General features: G+C 35.0%; 1 protein-coding gene across 4 annotated transcripts in view; it reads right to left on the bottom strand.

The window, feature by feature from the left end:
- Nucleotides 1-4,673: 4,673 nt before the first annotated feature.
- LOC132303243 (probable disease resistance protein At4g27220) overlaps nt 4,674-15,897 on the bottom strand; it is a 37,156-nt gene continuing 25,932 nt past the window's right edge. Inside the window, exons 6-9 of one of the 4 annotated variants that reach the window (XM_059800424.1) lie at nt 14,726-15,109; nt 11,789-13,086; nt 11,594-11,670; nt 4,674-5,676 (exon numbers count right to left, since the gene is read on the bottom strand). In XM_059800424.1, coding sequence (XP_059656407.1) covers nt 12,181-13,086; nt 14,726-15,109 — 1,290 coding nt within the window. In that variant the 3' untranslated portion in view covers nt 4,674-5,676; nt 11,594-11,670; nt 11,789-12,180. The remainder of the gene's footprint in view (nt 5,677-11,593; nt 11,671-11,788; nt 13,087-14,725; nt 15,110-15,897) is intronic. The other 3 variants (XM_059800423.1, XM_059800425.1, XM_059800427.1) reach the window with 3 other exon arrangements.

Here is a 15,897-nt window from a genome sequence, read left to right as displayed (position 1 = left end):
ATTTATAGGATTTCTATACCTTGTGTCCATGTGCTTTGATTGTTTGCATTAGTTTATATCTCTTATGTTAACATGTTCGTAATCAAGTGAAAAAGGAAGAAAGTACCTAAGACCAATTCAACCCCCCTTTCTTGGTCCAACAATTGGTATCAGAGCCTTGGTCTGCACAACCAAGGAATTAACAAGCCTGCAGTAAAGATTCTTGGAACATAATGGAAGGTTTGTGCATTGACAATGCTTCATGTTTTGATAGTACAAACTTTGAAGACTGGAAAGTTAGAATGGAGGTTTACCTTATGTCTCAGTCATATGATGTGTGGTATGCTGCCACCAAGGGATTATCTGTGCTTAGGGCAAAACAGTCTATACTCAGTGGTCTAAACCATTAGGATCTTATGAAGGCCAGGGGCTGTAAATCATCCAAGGAAGTGTGGGACTTACTTGGGACAAAATATACTTTTCAAGAAAATTATGAAGCATCAGAGAAAACCAAGGATATGACCACTCAGTCTACAAAAGCTCTTATTCAAGAAGAAAAAACTGAAAAAGATATTTGTGTTAAAGACTTCAAGTCTAAGCTCTCAGTCTTAATCTCTTTTTCACTTGTTTGTAACATAGGGAAGCTCAGATCAAAGGAAGCATTGTGGAAGAACAACATTGTTAAAGAGAGAGCTACAACCCTTTTGACAGACAGAAGCAAGGCTGAACAAGGTTCTATTGTTGAGGATGGTTACATTGCAAAGGATCTCCACATCCTTGGGCTCAAAAATAAATGTCAAGTTGATATTGAGGTCTATTATAAACCTAGAAGATGGAAGTTTGAAAGGAGCTATCTACAAAAGTTTAACAATGAGAAGAAGGGTTTAATGCTGCAAAGTTTTAGGAAGAAGGAAGATTATCCTCTATCTGTCTGGATCATAAGCACCAAAGGGATGCTCTTTACTCTTGATAAACAAGCACACAACCTGTCAAGCTCCTTCTCATTTGCATCTCACTATCTAAGTGATTTCAAATCTAAAAATTCATTGAGAAGTCTTGGAAATTGCATGAAAATTCATCTGTGGTGTTTAAACTCTTATACATCTGAAGAAAGGCTAATGACTCCTCAAGATAAGTGGAAGGAAGTTCCTTATTTGACACATAAACAGTTAAAATCATAAAGAATAGATCAATCAAACCATAGTATTTGAAATCGGGTTACATCAATGCCCTTAGAGGAGATTTAGCTACTCATGACGACGCAAGATATCATCTGTGTTGTTGTGGACTTCATCATCTGAGGATCTTCAGTTTCAATGCTTTAGAAGAAAACTAGAAACCCTAAAAGCCACCACTAGATCTAGAAATATTTGCAAGAAGAAGAGAGAGCTTTTCTGTGGGCTTGTGCATCCCTTTATAGAAGCTAATGATTTCTAATAAGGATTAGATGGGCTTTAAGTCTTCTGGGGTCATCTGGGCCCGTTTGGGATGAATTAGAATTAATCCCGCAACTTTGAAATCTGACTTAACAGGAAAGGCTCGAGCAAAGAAGCTTCTGCTTGAGCTTTTTGGTTGGTGCGCGAGCCTTTTGGCTTGTGCTCGAGTAGGAATTTTATACTTTAGCCATTTTTCTTCAAATAATTTCCTAAGCGCCTTTTTCATCAACACTTAGAATATTTTGGGATATTTTCTTTATGGTGCTTGAGCAATAGGACTTCTGCTCTAGCTTTTTGAACTATGCTCGAAGATTTTGGTCTTTACTCGAGCTTTGGCAATATGAATCGGGATATATTCTTCATGGTGCTCGATCACCTTGCTTGGGTGCTCTAGCACTAGGAATTTTACTCGAGCTTTTTGAACTATGCTTGAGCCTTTTGGTCTCTGCTCGTGCTTTGACAACATGAATCTTCCGACGCGTCTTTTCATATTCCGAGGGAGTTTGTGCTTGAGCCCTTTTGCAAAGGATCGAGTAACTTGAATCTCTGCTCGAGCCTTTTGGCCTTGGTTGCTTTTCTTGTTTCAGTTGACTTTATGCTCGAGTTAGGAACTTTGTGCTCAAGCTTTTGTACTTGAACTTCTTCAAAATCACCATTTTGACTCCAAGCTTGCTTTAGATGATCGGGAACAACTCTGTAAACTCCAATATTAGTCTTTTTATCTTAAAATTCTAGTTTTATCCATTTCTTTGGGAAAGTACCTACAAAAGCAAAGTAAACTAAAATCAGTCTAAAACTGGATAAAATTACTTCTTAAGGTCTTAACATATGCACATTTAGGGGCTCAAATATGTAATATTCAGCACTCATCAGCTCTCTGGACATGAGTGCTTACCTTTGATTAGCACAAATCGTCGAACACCCTATGTGCAGTTGATTCTTTATGCCATGATGGAGCAACTTCAACGTGTTCCACCTCTTCTTCCATTTCGGGTATCCTGTGTTGAGGGTCCATGTGAACGGATCATACTCTCTCTGCCCGTCGGTTGACGTTCGTTAGCTCCACTCCCTCATCAGCGACCGGTGGGTGAGGGAGCCGTGGAACTTCCCTTCGTTCCATCCTAAATCTCAACTCTGCGTTCTCCTTTCGTAAAGTCTCCACGATCTACATCAATTCATCATGTCTTACCCGTTGATCTTCTTCTTGCTAGCGGGAGCCCTCCTCTCCGATCATGGTCCTTGATCGGAGTTATGTCATTCGTCGTTGAAATCAATGAATCCTTCCGTCGTTTCCCACAGACAACGCCAGATGAAAATGCAAGAAAATGCAATTCTATATTAGGAAAAGATTTTCTAACACTCTAAATCATCTCCCCTCTTTCCTTCTTTCACTTCTATTTATAGAAGTTTACATTTTACCCTAATTTCTTACATTTTGTCCCTAGGTTGAAGGTTGATGGGCCTTTTTCCTTTGTGGGGTGGTCCGCCCATACAAATTGGCTCAAACGGAGGCTAGCTCTTGCTATTTTTGGTTATGTATGAATTGGGCCTGAATTATGGACCTTTTAGATGACGAGCAGCCCAGTCGGTTGGGTCTTATGGGCTACACTTGGCCCGACTTAGGTCCGTTCGCATTTCCCAACCCTTTAACGTGCCAATCTCAGAGTCGTTAGTAGGGGTGCACACAAATCTGGTCAAACCGAAAGTCCAAACCGGACCAGTCCGGACCGGACAATTTGGTTCGATTTGTTAACGGTTTGGTTCTATCACGGTTCTAAATTTGTGAAACCGTAAAGATACGATTTGAGGTCCTTTAAGGCCAAACCGTTTAGTTATATATATATATATATATATATATGTGTGTGTGTGTGTGTGTGTGTGTGTGTGTGTGTTAAATTATATATATAATATAATATAATGATACAATCCAAATCAGTTAGAAATTTGTAGCAACTATCAATTATACATTCCACTCTTAATTCTTTTAGGTCTTATCAATTTATTATATGATTCTTATATTTTATTAATTTTTTTGTTGATTTTCTTAATTTTAGCTTAATTAATGTTTGTTGTTGAATTAGTAATTCTAATGTATTAGGTTATTAGTAATTTTGAATGTATTCACTTCAGTTCTAGAAGTGACAGAGAAGAATGAATTAAAAGTTTTGAATATATTACCAATTTTGAATATTTTGGTTAACTTGGTTTATTGTTGTGTATTTGCGAATTTGAAAAATGAATACTTCTGTAGGAGGGAAAAAAAAAAAAAAGTAACTGTGAAATTGAACCGAACCAAACCGGTTTCTCACAGTTTTGTTTGGTTTGGTTCTTTTCGTCAAATAGTTTGGTTTGGTTCTAGATTTTCTGAAACCGTTAGAATCGGTTCGGATCCAAAATACTCTCAAACCAGTGCCGCTGTGATTGCGGGAGGGTGTAAAGATATAAATCAACCACCTTGATTCTAGGTTGATTTGAACTCCTTGATTGTAGGGATCATTGTAACTATTTCCTATTGTATATTTGACTGTAGGGCTTATCTATTGCATAGCTCGATTATAGGGATTGTATACTTGTAATATTTTGTAAATCTCCTCTATAAATACAAATGAAGGCAGCCCCATTGGGTACTGCAATCATATAAAACTACAAGATTGCTAGAAAACTCTTTGAAATAAATTGTATGAAAAAAAAAAAAAAATTATAAGCCCATTTAGAATATATATATATATATATAATGATGCTTGTGCACTTGGTATATATATCTCAGTGTATGTTAGATTTTTTTTTTTTTGAAAAATAGTATATTTATAGAGAAAATAGAAACCTAAAAGAATTTGGTTTTTAAGTGTTTTAATATAAAAGGGAACTTCACTTTCACAGTGGTTGATGAATGGAGCTGATCCTTGGATGGATCGAAGTCCCCTCACTTGTATACTTAGAAAATTTTCAAACATATGCATATCAAAAATGATATTTGAGAATCAAGCATGACATCTATGAAACTGTAATTGACAAATGCATGAACCTTAATTGTTGAGTGCATACATGAGTACCATTTTTCAGTATTGGGCATGAAACTGTGCTTGCACGTGTGATACTTTCATTAACATTTCTCATTCTACTGCACTCTGTTTCTTTTCTCTTCATGTATTACCAGTCTAAAGCCCAAACTATAGAGACAATGTTTAGTAGTGTACGCAATGATTTGTACATTAGTCTTCAAATGAAGTACCCATCTCTTGTGATTAACAAATTAAATTAACTGAGAAATCATAACTAAGTATTAGAAATATTAAAATTGTTCAGCAATTAATTAGTCACAATGTATTAAACATATAGAAAAACTGATATCACTCAAGAAGAACAAATGAAGAAAAAAAAAAAAAACTTCAACCATAGGTAAAACAATCTTCAACACCACGAACTAACAATTCACACTTGAGCAGAAAAGGAATATGGAAGAAAATAAAGCTAACACATTGTAACAAAAATAATAAATCATATGAAGCGTTCAATTTCGGTATCCCTAAATACCATTTTGGTGCCCCTTCAATTTGTTAATTAAGTTGGCATTAGCAAGAGGGAACCCAGAGGATTGGATCCACCACCGTTTATCTTCAGTCACTTGGATGGGTTTGTGAGCTCACTTCCACTTCCAATTGACAGAGGCTGACTGGTCTGGACTCTGGACCAAAAATGAACAATATAAAAAATAAATCAAATTCACTAAACAAATATATCTCCGCAAGTAACTCAAAATCATTACATAACTACAGAGCATACAATTAATGGAGCAAAGCATAAAAATTTGAACTTTAACTGATAACTAAATTAACTAACTTTAACTAAATTTTGAATTTTAACTAAATTTTCAACAATCCAAGAGTTAAAGTAAAGCATAAACTATCAAGTCACTTAATCCATCATGCAATTAAATTGGCGAGCAACCAAACATGCCATATAAAAGTAGTGAAATAAGAAACACAATAGATAGCGAGATTTATACGTGAAAAATCTAAGAGAAAAAACATTGGACGTAACATAGAGAGATCAAATCCACTAAATGAAAAAAAAAAAAAAAAACACAAAGAAGTTGTAACTAGATTATCAGTTCCCAAACCCTAGCCAAACTCTCCACTCAAGTCGATCTTTAGGTCCTCAGTTAGCTCCGTCAACAGATCTGCTTCTCACAAGATCTGCTTCACCTAAACACTTCGATCTCTGGTCCACTTGTCCAGTTCAATCTCTATTGATTAATTGGCTGAACTTCCAACAAGCACAACAACAATAGTTAATCAATACATATATGTCCACTCACCAATCTAGTATGAATGATGTATGAATAAAACAAAAGTTCCAGGGAAGTATTGCTAGAAAACTCTTAGAAATAAATTGTATGAATGCTATATGATGCATGCCCACTAAGTATATATCTCTCTATGACTCTATATGTGTTTCACTGTGTATGTTAGGTTTTTTTTGAAGAGTAGGTATTTATAGAGAAAATAAATTTGGATTTTAAGAATTTTAATGGAAAAGAGGAACTGCACTTTCACAGAGCTCCATGAATTGAGCTGATCCTCCGATCGATCGAAGTCCCCTCACTTGTATACTTAGAAAATTTTCAAACATGGATATTTCCAAAAACACAAGATGCATATAAAAAAAGGATGGATTTGAAGAATGAAGCATGAAATCTATGAACCCTAATTGACAAATGCATGAACCTTAATTGGTGAGTGCATACATGAGTGTCAATTTTACTTTTTACACTTGACATTGAAGATTAGCTTTCTGCCTTTGGGTATAGCTTCAGTTTCAGTTCCTTCCTTGGACAAGAGGTAACTAACTTGACACTAAATCTTTAAATTCTAACTAAAATTAAAATTACAAACTCATAATTTAGGCCCCAAATTATACTATTGACCTAACAATAGAAAAATCATTGTGAAAAATCATATGGTAGAAACTAGCAAAATTGTGGCTATCCATATGGTCTTTTTTTCCAAATCATATAAATTTAACACATTGAAATGGTCCCAACCACATGATTTTGGTAGTAAAAAATCACATTTTTGTGGAAGTTAGCTTCATTGCTATGCAATCTAAAATAAAATTTTGATATTAAAAGTAAATTCATCTCTCTCGTTCTCTCACATACGCATACAGAGAGAGAAAAACCATGATGGTGGTGCTAGAAATGTCACCATCACTAGGGGTGGAGCCACTAAGGTCTCAATGGGGCAGCCGCCACCCACTAATTATTAAATTTTCCGTGTACATGACTTTTCAAAATTATAAAACAATCCTAAAAATTATCAAAAATATTAGATGGCCACTCACATTTTCCTTATTTTGATTTTGAACATTCATCTTTTTATAGTAACTCCTTATATTTTCCCCCTCGCAAATAACTTACACGCACTCTTTTCTTCTTCTTCTTCCTCATTTTTATAATATATATATATTTTTTTATTATTATTTTTTTTTGAAAGGTTGCACACTCTTTTTCAAAGGAGATACCATTGTTCTACATTTTGTGGCGGGAGATCACTCGACTCCTTAATTTTTTCTAAAAAGAAAAAGGGATCATACTTGTTAGGATTTCATACACATAATTGGCAAATAGAACAGATAAAAGCACACACACAAGCAAATCAAGATTTAAGCGGTTCGGCAAATTGCTTGTGTCTGTGGGCGAAGAACGACTATCTTTACTTCAACACTTGTTTACACACTTTTCTCTTATCACAAACTCATCTTTTTATCTCTCTGCAATTATCTTTTTCTATCTCTACTTCTCGATCTACCTAAACTCATCTCTATTTATGAAGTCTTCAAAACTCAATTCCTTATTGGATAAGAATTATACCACTTTTCTATAAGGAGTTACCAAATCAATCTTAACTCTAAAATAGAAACCTAATGTGACAATATCTCTCACAAATTTTAATCTTCCAAAACATAAGAGGAAACTAATTTCTGCAATATTGAGCCCCAAACCAAACAATCTCCACCTTGGCTTGAAATTCGTCTTCACATGCTCCTCCATAGCTCCACCTTGACTGAAGATCTCTCCACCTTGAACCTAACATATTATTTCTTCTAGACGTTCTTCGTCGTTCGGCCACACTCATCTATTCCTAGCAAATTCCAAGTTCAAATAATTGAACCTGGAATTTACTTTCGCATCACCAAATCGAACTCTTTTTGCTTCTAAAATAAAGGTTAGTACTCTTGCAATTGCCAAGACTTCTTCTTTCTCTTGTTGCACTTCATCCGCGAATCTAGTAGATCTCAAAACAGGCTTCCATTATATCTTTGCAATTGCTCCACCTAGTATAGTATTTCCCAACAAAATATAAAAACTATTGACCTTCCTTCCTAAAAGCATAACACATGGTCCTCTTCTAATCTTCATCAATCCATTCTTCACTTCACACTAACACCCTTAGAATCTAATGCTCCCACAGAGATCATGCATTCCTTCTAACATTTGGAATATGACGTACATTAGAGTTCTTACCAAACCATTTGTTGTCTTGATTTTGATTGTTCCAATTCCCATAACATTACAAGAAGCATTATTCCTTATAAATACTTTACCACCTACAGGTTTGTAGGTAGCAAAAACAACTCTTTATGAAGACATATATGAAAGGAACAAGCAGAATCAAGTAGCCACTCCTTAGCTTCTCCCTTGTTATCAATGATTGATAATGCATCATCATTATCACTCCATTCTTTTGCATCCTCAGACATAACAACATTAACGGATGTACTCTTTTTTCTTTCCGGACAGTACCACTGAATATGCCATTTTCTTCCACGCTTGTAGCATATTTTCTCTGACAATGGCACAAGGTTTCTTAAAGTTCCAAATCTCTTCTTCTCTTGAGCAATAAGAGCTTGAGCCCGAGTATCATGAATCTCTTCATTATTCAACTTTTCATTAGAGAACAAAGCACTTTTAACTTGTTCCACCGATATAGTATCTCTCCTATAAAGCAAGATATTGAATAAATGTTTATGGGTAGAGCGTACCGGTGTTAACAAAATAATTGATTTATCTTCATCACTTAACTTGACATCAACATCAGATAAATCACGAATAATTTTATTGAACTCACCAATATGTTCTTGATTTCCATTTTCGGGGACTTCCCGAGATTCTTTTAATCACTTAATTGATTAGTTTGATGCAATTATATATATTTATGTGTATATAGTAGTGGATAGATATTTCCAATGGCAAGGTTGTGATTATGTATTCAAAGAGGGTCATTTTGGGGTTTTTGGAGGTCAAAGTGGTACCCACCTTAACCAAACTTGTGGCTAAGGGGCCAATATCATATTTTGGCCCATCTTTTCCATTCTTCCCCACCTGGATCTCTCTCTCTTCTTTGATTCTTCTTCCATTTTTTTTTTTCCTCCATGGAAGCTCACCTTGGAGCTTAGTTTTCATTTCCTTAGCTTAGGATTTTGGTGGTGCTATAGTTAGAGAAATGAGAGATCAAGATGAGGGCTATATGTTAGTGTATATATTGCCGCTATTGGAGACCATAGAGATTTTGGCCAAGACAAGTTAGGGGGTTTTGGGGGTAGCTCCAAGAGGGAATGTTGTTCCCCTTCTCCTCATCTTCATTTTGATGGTTGGTTCAAGCTCTCGAATTGATGGAGTTTCATGTTGGAGCTAAACTAGGGATCAACTTGCTTTGAGGTAGGGGTTGTCTAACTTGTGTAATCCTAGGTTGTGGTAATCAATTTATTGTTTTCCCCTTGAAAGCATGATTATTAAGGTGTAATTTGAGGAAATTGTGTTCTAGGGTTTTCAAGCATGAGTCTTAATTGTTAGATTGTTGTTTAAATTGAAATCTATGCTATATTGTGTGTTTTAAAGCATGATGATTATGTTGCTAAGTGTACTAACTTGGAAGTTGTATTTACCATGTGTATGATTGTGCATTCCTATGTGGGTTAATTGAAGTAAATGCTAAGTGTTAGTGATTTAAACCATGTATAACATGTTTATTAAATGACAACCTACTTACATGAGAATGTCTTTTACATTGGAATCTGAATGCAATGTGCTTTAGTGGACAATATTAACTCCTTGATAAATTATGAGCAAAAGCATGTATATTGTTTTAATTGAAATTGTGTGTTGATGTTGGAATGCAAGGTTGTCAAAAAAAAAAAAAATGTTGTAATGCATATTCATGACATTCTCTTGGCATGTGGTTGGTGCGGGTAGAGTGGTGTGTAGGGAGCCATGGGCAGAAATGGATTTCCGCAAAGTTGTGAAGTAATATGGTTTTTCTTAAAACCGGCGTTGGGGAATAATGGGCTATAAGGACGAATAATGCATAGCGCACATTTGTTGTTTGGAGCTTGTTTACGTGTTTGATGGTTGATTGGCGATCAAAGTCCCCCAGCATGATCCCTCTTCATCTTTCTATGCTCTTACGTGTTATGTGCCATGTTTACTCGACTTGAGAAGACGCCATTTAGGCATCCTCTACTCAGCAGTAGTGCTTACCGTGGACTCCTTTTATCGATTTGATGTTAAGCTTGTTTTAAGGCTTGTAAATTTAATGTAAATTGGATCTTGTAATTAAATTTGTATTCAATTGCATTTTAATTTCCATGTAAGGCTTCATAGCCACTTAATGATGTAACTAGACTTATTTTTACTATATATGACGTACCAAGCTCGTTTAATGATTATATAAATGCATGGATGTCAAATAATTGTTGTATATGATCAAATGTATGTTTTCGGGATAGGTTAAAATGATATTTAGGTTCACAAATGAGCCAAGGGCTTAGACCACCAAAACAGGCCTTATGCCATTTCAATATAAACTGACATTTCAATATAAACTGATCGACGTGTCTAGAATCTGTTGTCCGATTTACATGAACCGGTTGACGTGTAACCTGCACGAGGTTACACATTGACCGAATCCTGTTGCTTCCAATCTTGACCCATTCAATGATGCCATTGGGCACTAGAAAGCCTAGTATGGTGTATTAATTACATATTGACATCAAAAAGCCTTGATATCCTACATGCGATTCCACGTAAAAGAGGAAACCAATTGGATTATGCCACATGTCATCAAAAGAACAAGAGTCTTATCACGAAAGTCCACATGGCATATAATAACCACGTAGTAAGTTTTGGTAATATAAGTTTTGAAGGTGGTTGACCAAGTCATCAAGGAAGGTAACAATTTGTTCCTACAATTTCTCCTATTTTGTAGGATGGTTCCAAAGACTCTAGCAATTGTTATGGAAAGAATGTCCAGGTACATTGTTTTGCTAGATTATGGCTTCTTTTTTTTTTTTCAAAATGGAAGCGTGGGTGATTGAGCAAAATAACGGGGAAGTATATATTCACACTTATACATACATATATATATATATATATATATATATGTAAATACCCAGGTGATGTCTAATTTATGCATGCAAAGTGTTATTAGAACATGGGACACTTGGCATCATGGAAACATGCCAAGTGGAAACTTCAACTGCAAAAGGGGTTACCAAGTTGAAAGAAATGTGCATATATACTGATGTATACGAATATGGATAATATATGTGAAAATAACTCAGAATTCTAGGAGAAGAAGGAAACCACATAAGTCATGAAACACCTGATAGCATGCAAGCGTGCTAGGTGTAGGTTTTCAGTTCTTCCATTCAAGTGCCCAACTACTGAAAGTTGATTGGGATCATGGACAGCATGGTTGAAGCTCTGGTATAATGAACTAGAGGAATACTGGTGTGCATGAGCCAGTAATGTTGTTTATGCAAAATATGAAAAAAAAAAAGAAAAAGAAAAGAAGAAGAAGAAGTATTTTACATCAATAGATTGTGTGATTGTACATATTGAGGGATAAAAAAACATTTAATGGAATTAATAATGAGGTTATCATGAAATGGTTTCAAGAGATGGAAAGTTGTTGGAGACAATTATTAGTATATTTAATGAAAATACTATGAATTAATATTTGAATTTTAGTATTTATCATTTTGGCTTAAGAAAATAAATATCTTATTATCATTCACGGTCATTTCCACAAAAAATAAATTTCTGACTCGGATCAAGAGATTCCACATGTGATATGCAAAAAGAGAACAAAAGAGAAAAAACGAAAAGGCACTATTACCTTACATTACTCCTTAAGCAGAATATGATCTTCATCATCTTCCTCGATTTCTTCTCTAAGACTTGCGACACTTGTTTCTGTTGTAGTAATTGAGGACAAAAGTTCATAATTATAAAAGGATAGCAGACCACGTACGCAGGAAAAAGAATGTCTATATAATCTTTTATTAAAATTTGATGACATTTCCATAGTTACCTTTCCTTTCTTGAAGGTGCTGTTGTACGTAGTAGTTATTGAGGTCACTAACTTTTTGTTCTGAGCCATACATTTCTTTATATACTTCTATCACAGGTCTGCTTATCCGTCCAGATGTGAATGTATGCATTTTGGGACATTTGTCCAGCGTAACATGCTGTAGGGATGGCATTTTAACAGCATTATTTGCCCAGCAAAAACTTGTGAGGTTTGCTAGTTGGCAGAGCTTTATAGACTGCAACTTGGGAAACACAATTTCATCCATGTCGTCATCCTTTCCACCTTGATCTTCATTTTTTATTATTTCTTCAATCGCATCACAATAAGCAACGCTCAGATGTTCAATATTTGTGAGATTTCTTGCCATTGAGAGTGAGAATAAATATTTCAGGCTATGGCAATATTGATCTGTTAAAGATCTTAGGTCGTGAAAGGGCAGAAGTCCCTGGGAGTCTATCATTCCAAGGTGCACCAATTTGGGTAAATGCAACTTTGTTATTTGAGAAGACATTTCCATAGTTACCTTTCCTTTCTTGAAGGTGCTGTTGTACGTAGTAGTTATTGAGGTCACTAACTTTTTGTTCTGAGCCATACATTTCTTTAAATACTTCTATCACAGGTGTGCTTATCCGTCCAGATGTGAATGTATGCATTTTGGGACATTTGTTCAGCCTAACATGCTGTAGGGATGGCATTTTAACAGCATTATTTGCCCAGCAAAAACTTGTGAGGTTTGCTAGTTGGCAGAGCTCTATAGACTGCAACTTGGGAAACACAATTTCATCCATGTCGTCATCCTTTCCACTTTGATCTTCATTTTTTATTATTTCTTCAATCGCAGCACAATCAGCAACAATCAGATGTTCAATATTTGTGAGGTTTCTTGCCATTGAAAGTGAGAATAAATATTTCAGGCTATCGCAAGATACAACAATTAAAGATCTTAGGTCGTGAAAGGCCAGAAGTCCCTGGGAGTCCATTATTCCAAGATGCACCAATTTGGGTAAATGATCTAATTGCAACTTTGTTATTTGAGAAGACATTGTTGCACCTCTTTCTTTGTCTTCAAGTCCTTCAAGGTTGAAGACAACTTCTAATGAAGAGCAATTTAACAGAGTGAGTTCTTCAACAACTTCAAACCTCTGTAGCAGAGCAGAAACATTCACTAACATGTCCCACTGATACACCTTCAACACTCTTACTCTACCAAATGATCCTGCTGGGACACGGCCATAACAAATATCTTCAAAGATGCTTCCATCGGAGAGTGCCAAATGTTCCAAGACAGGAAAAGCAACCTGCACAAAAGCATTCAGTACTCTTTCAAGCACGTATATTTGATCAAATAAATGCAACAGACAAAATTAATGGTCTCGCAATAAAAGAAATCATTGCCGGAAATTTTGGATATTCAAAGGAAAGCTTTACCAGATAATAATGGCAAGGTAAGGAAATTTTGGATCCAATGTGCATCAAAAGTTCAATACAAGAGAATAGCTGAATTCCTAGCTACTTCTAAACGTGTAACTCGTGGCAACAGTAAATTAAAGCTTGTTTGTTTAGACTGGAGGTATAATATAGAAGTACTGTACGCATATATATATATATATAGAGAGAGAGAGAGAGAGAGAGAGAGAGAGAGAGAGATGCTTCCAGTGCGATTCATATAAAAAAGAGCTTGAAAGGCTCGAGCAGTGAAAGGCTGGTTCTTGCACCAACATAAATATGCAGGACTGTTCTAGAAAAGAAATAGATCTAGGTTTAATAGCATTACAGTAGACGATGGATTTAGAAATCTAACACACAACATAATTGGAGTTTTGACAGACATTTCTCAACACGTACTACAACCCTCTCAAAAACCTATTGATCAATTTTGTAGGATTATCGAATGTTAAAAACTATTTCTCATGTAAATAAATTGATCAAATCGGTTTTTTTTATTTTTATATTTTTTTTAGTTGCAAAATAATTTTGAAGATTTAAGATGTGTTTGATTATGTTACCTTAAAACAATTTTAAGGAATTCTGAAAATCAATAAAAAAAAATTAGAATAAAGTATTTTTTTTTAAACAATGTCAAGCAAAACATCTTTTAAAATTGCCATTTCTTTTCTAGTGTTTTAGTTCTCTTATAACATAAAACTATTCTCGAAAAACTAAGTCAACCCTTCATTTGATTGTAACAGGAGTAAATTAATTAAAGGCATGCTAATGCGGAAATGAAAAAACTAGAGACTCGGGAGTACAAGGAGTGAAAGAAACCAGCACGAATGGTTTTTAATACATCTGCTAGAGACTCAAGAAAATATGTAAGATGATCAAACATTGTGACACGGTTTACGCTAGAGATGATTTGGGGTTGGGATCAGGACGAATCTAGAAATTCATATGAGGGAAAAATGGGGGATAAATTTATATTTAAAGGATTTTTTCATAATTTCAATAGAGACAATTTCAAAATTTTACGGATATAAATGTAAAAAATAAAATAAAATACAAATTTAGGAATCTAAAATGCAATAACAAAGTACATCCGTGCCCAGTTGGGACGTGTTAGAAACAACCAACGGTTTCATTGTCAAATACCAAACACCAGGGAAAGTCCACGGTAGAGTATTATTGCAGCGGGTAGACCATGAATTCCAGAGAATTCAAGGCTCCATTCTAAAATTCAAAGATGCATCAGCATTTGAAAGGTAAGGGTTAGTTGTATTGTGTGTGTGTGTGATACATATATAATTGTACAACGCCCGAAGTAAGGCACAAATCCTTGCAACCCTTGGAAGCCCATACAAGGTCCAAGGCCCAAACAAAGGTACAAAGCCTTACAACCCTTGGAAGACCACATAGCCCATCCTAAATGTAAATAAATTGCAAACAGTAGCGATTGTAGAACAGCTAGAAGTGATTGACCAGAAGGAATTAATGACGCACCTTTTCTTTGGAGAAAAAGAAAGCTGCAGATTTCAAGTTGGGACAGCCCATTATTGTCATGTTTACTAAGGATGGCAATTCAGAAATGGTCTCCAATTCTTTTTGTATATCTTTATCTCTTGCAACTATTCCTTCCTCGGCATTTGAACCCCCTTCAACTTTAAATACCTCTTCCAGGGACCAACAACAATTTATGCGAAGTTCTTCTAGGTCCTGAAAACTTTCAAGCAATTTTGATGGAGCAACACTTTGTAGTTGGGAACAATATTCCACAATCAGAGTTTTCAGTTTGCAAAAAGACTCGGTTGGAACTGTGTTGTTCCATATCTGCTTTACATTGTGGTTCATCTCATATTGAAAGTTCTCCAAACAAGGAAATTTGACCTGCAAAACATCAACTTTCTGATCTTATTAACCAAGATAACCATTAGTTATAAAAAGAACAAAGAAAATGGGGAAGGACAAACCATCATTTCTATAGAACATCTTCGCTCCAAGAGGTTCTTGATATTCATTGAATGCTTAACAATTAATTAATGCCAATAATTTTTCATTCGATTTCCTATCTTGTTAATGGTACTTGTTTGGAGTACGTTTGGTTGTTTAAATTAGTAAAATACTCCTAAATTCCTTGCTATGTTGAATTTGTATGCAACAAAGACCAATATTAAATGATTAAATCAAGTAGTCCTGTAATTTTGTGAAAAAAGAATAGAATTTCATTTAGGATTAATTGGAAAATACTTCTTGTGAATGACCAATTTATATATGTGTGTGTATATATTATATCTTGTGTGTATGGGAAGAGTATATGTATATATATTATAAATGTGGTCCAGATTTTAAAAAATACTATTATTTTTTTTTTTTATTTTTCCTTACCTAGAAAAAAATTACTCACGAAAAGCACTATGTTGTGATGCTTTTGGTTTTCTATTAAAAGAATTCTCAAAGTAACCAAATGTCATCCAAGCACAGAAATAGAAAGTTTAAAACATTTAGTGATTTAAAGGCAAGTGCATGGGGTATTACGGAGTGGCCTAGTTGGTAAAGCGCTTAACCCACATATAATTTTATATTCAAAACATATTACAATCTAAGAAGAGCGCCAAAATTATTATTACTATTTTTTTCATTTTTTTTCTTTAGAAATGTACTAAAACAATGTCTAT

This window comes from Cornus florida, unplaced genomic scaffold, assembly GCF_030987335.1.
Source record: "Cornus florida cultivar Cherokee Brave unplaced genomic scaffold, ASM3098733v1 CherokeeBrave_3.0.0_Hap2_Chr04, whole genome shotgun sequence".
Taxonomy (NCBI): Eukaryota; Viridiplantae; Streptophyta; class Magnoliopsida; order Cornales; family Cornaceae; genus Cornus; species Cornus florida.
Note: the sequence above shows the minus strand (reverse complement) of the source record. Positions and strands in the feature narration are given on the sequence as shown.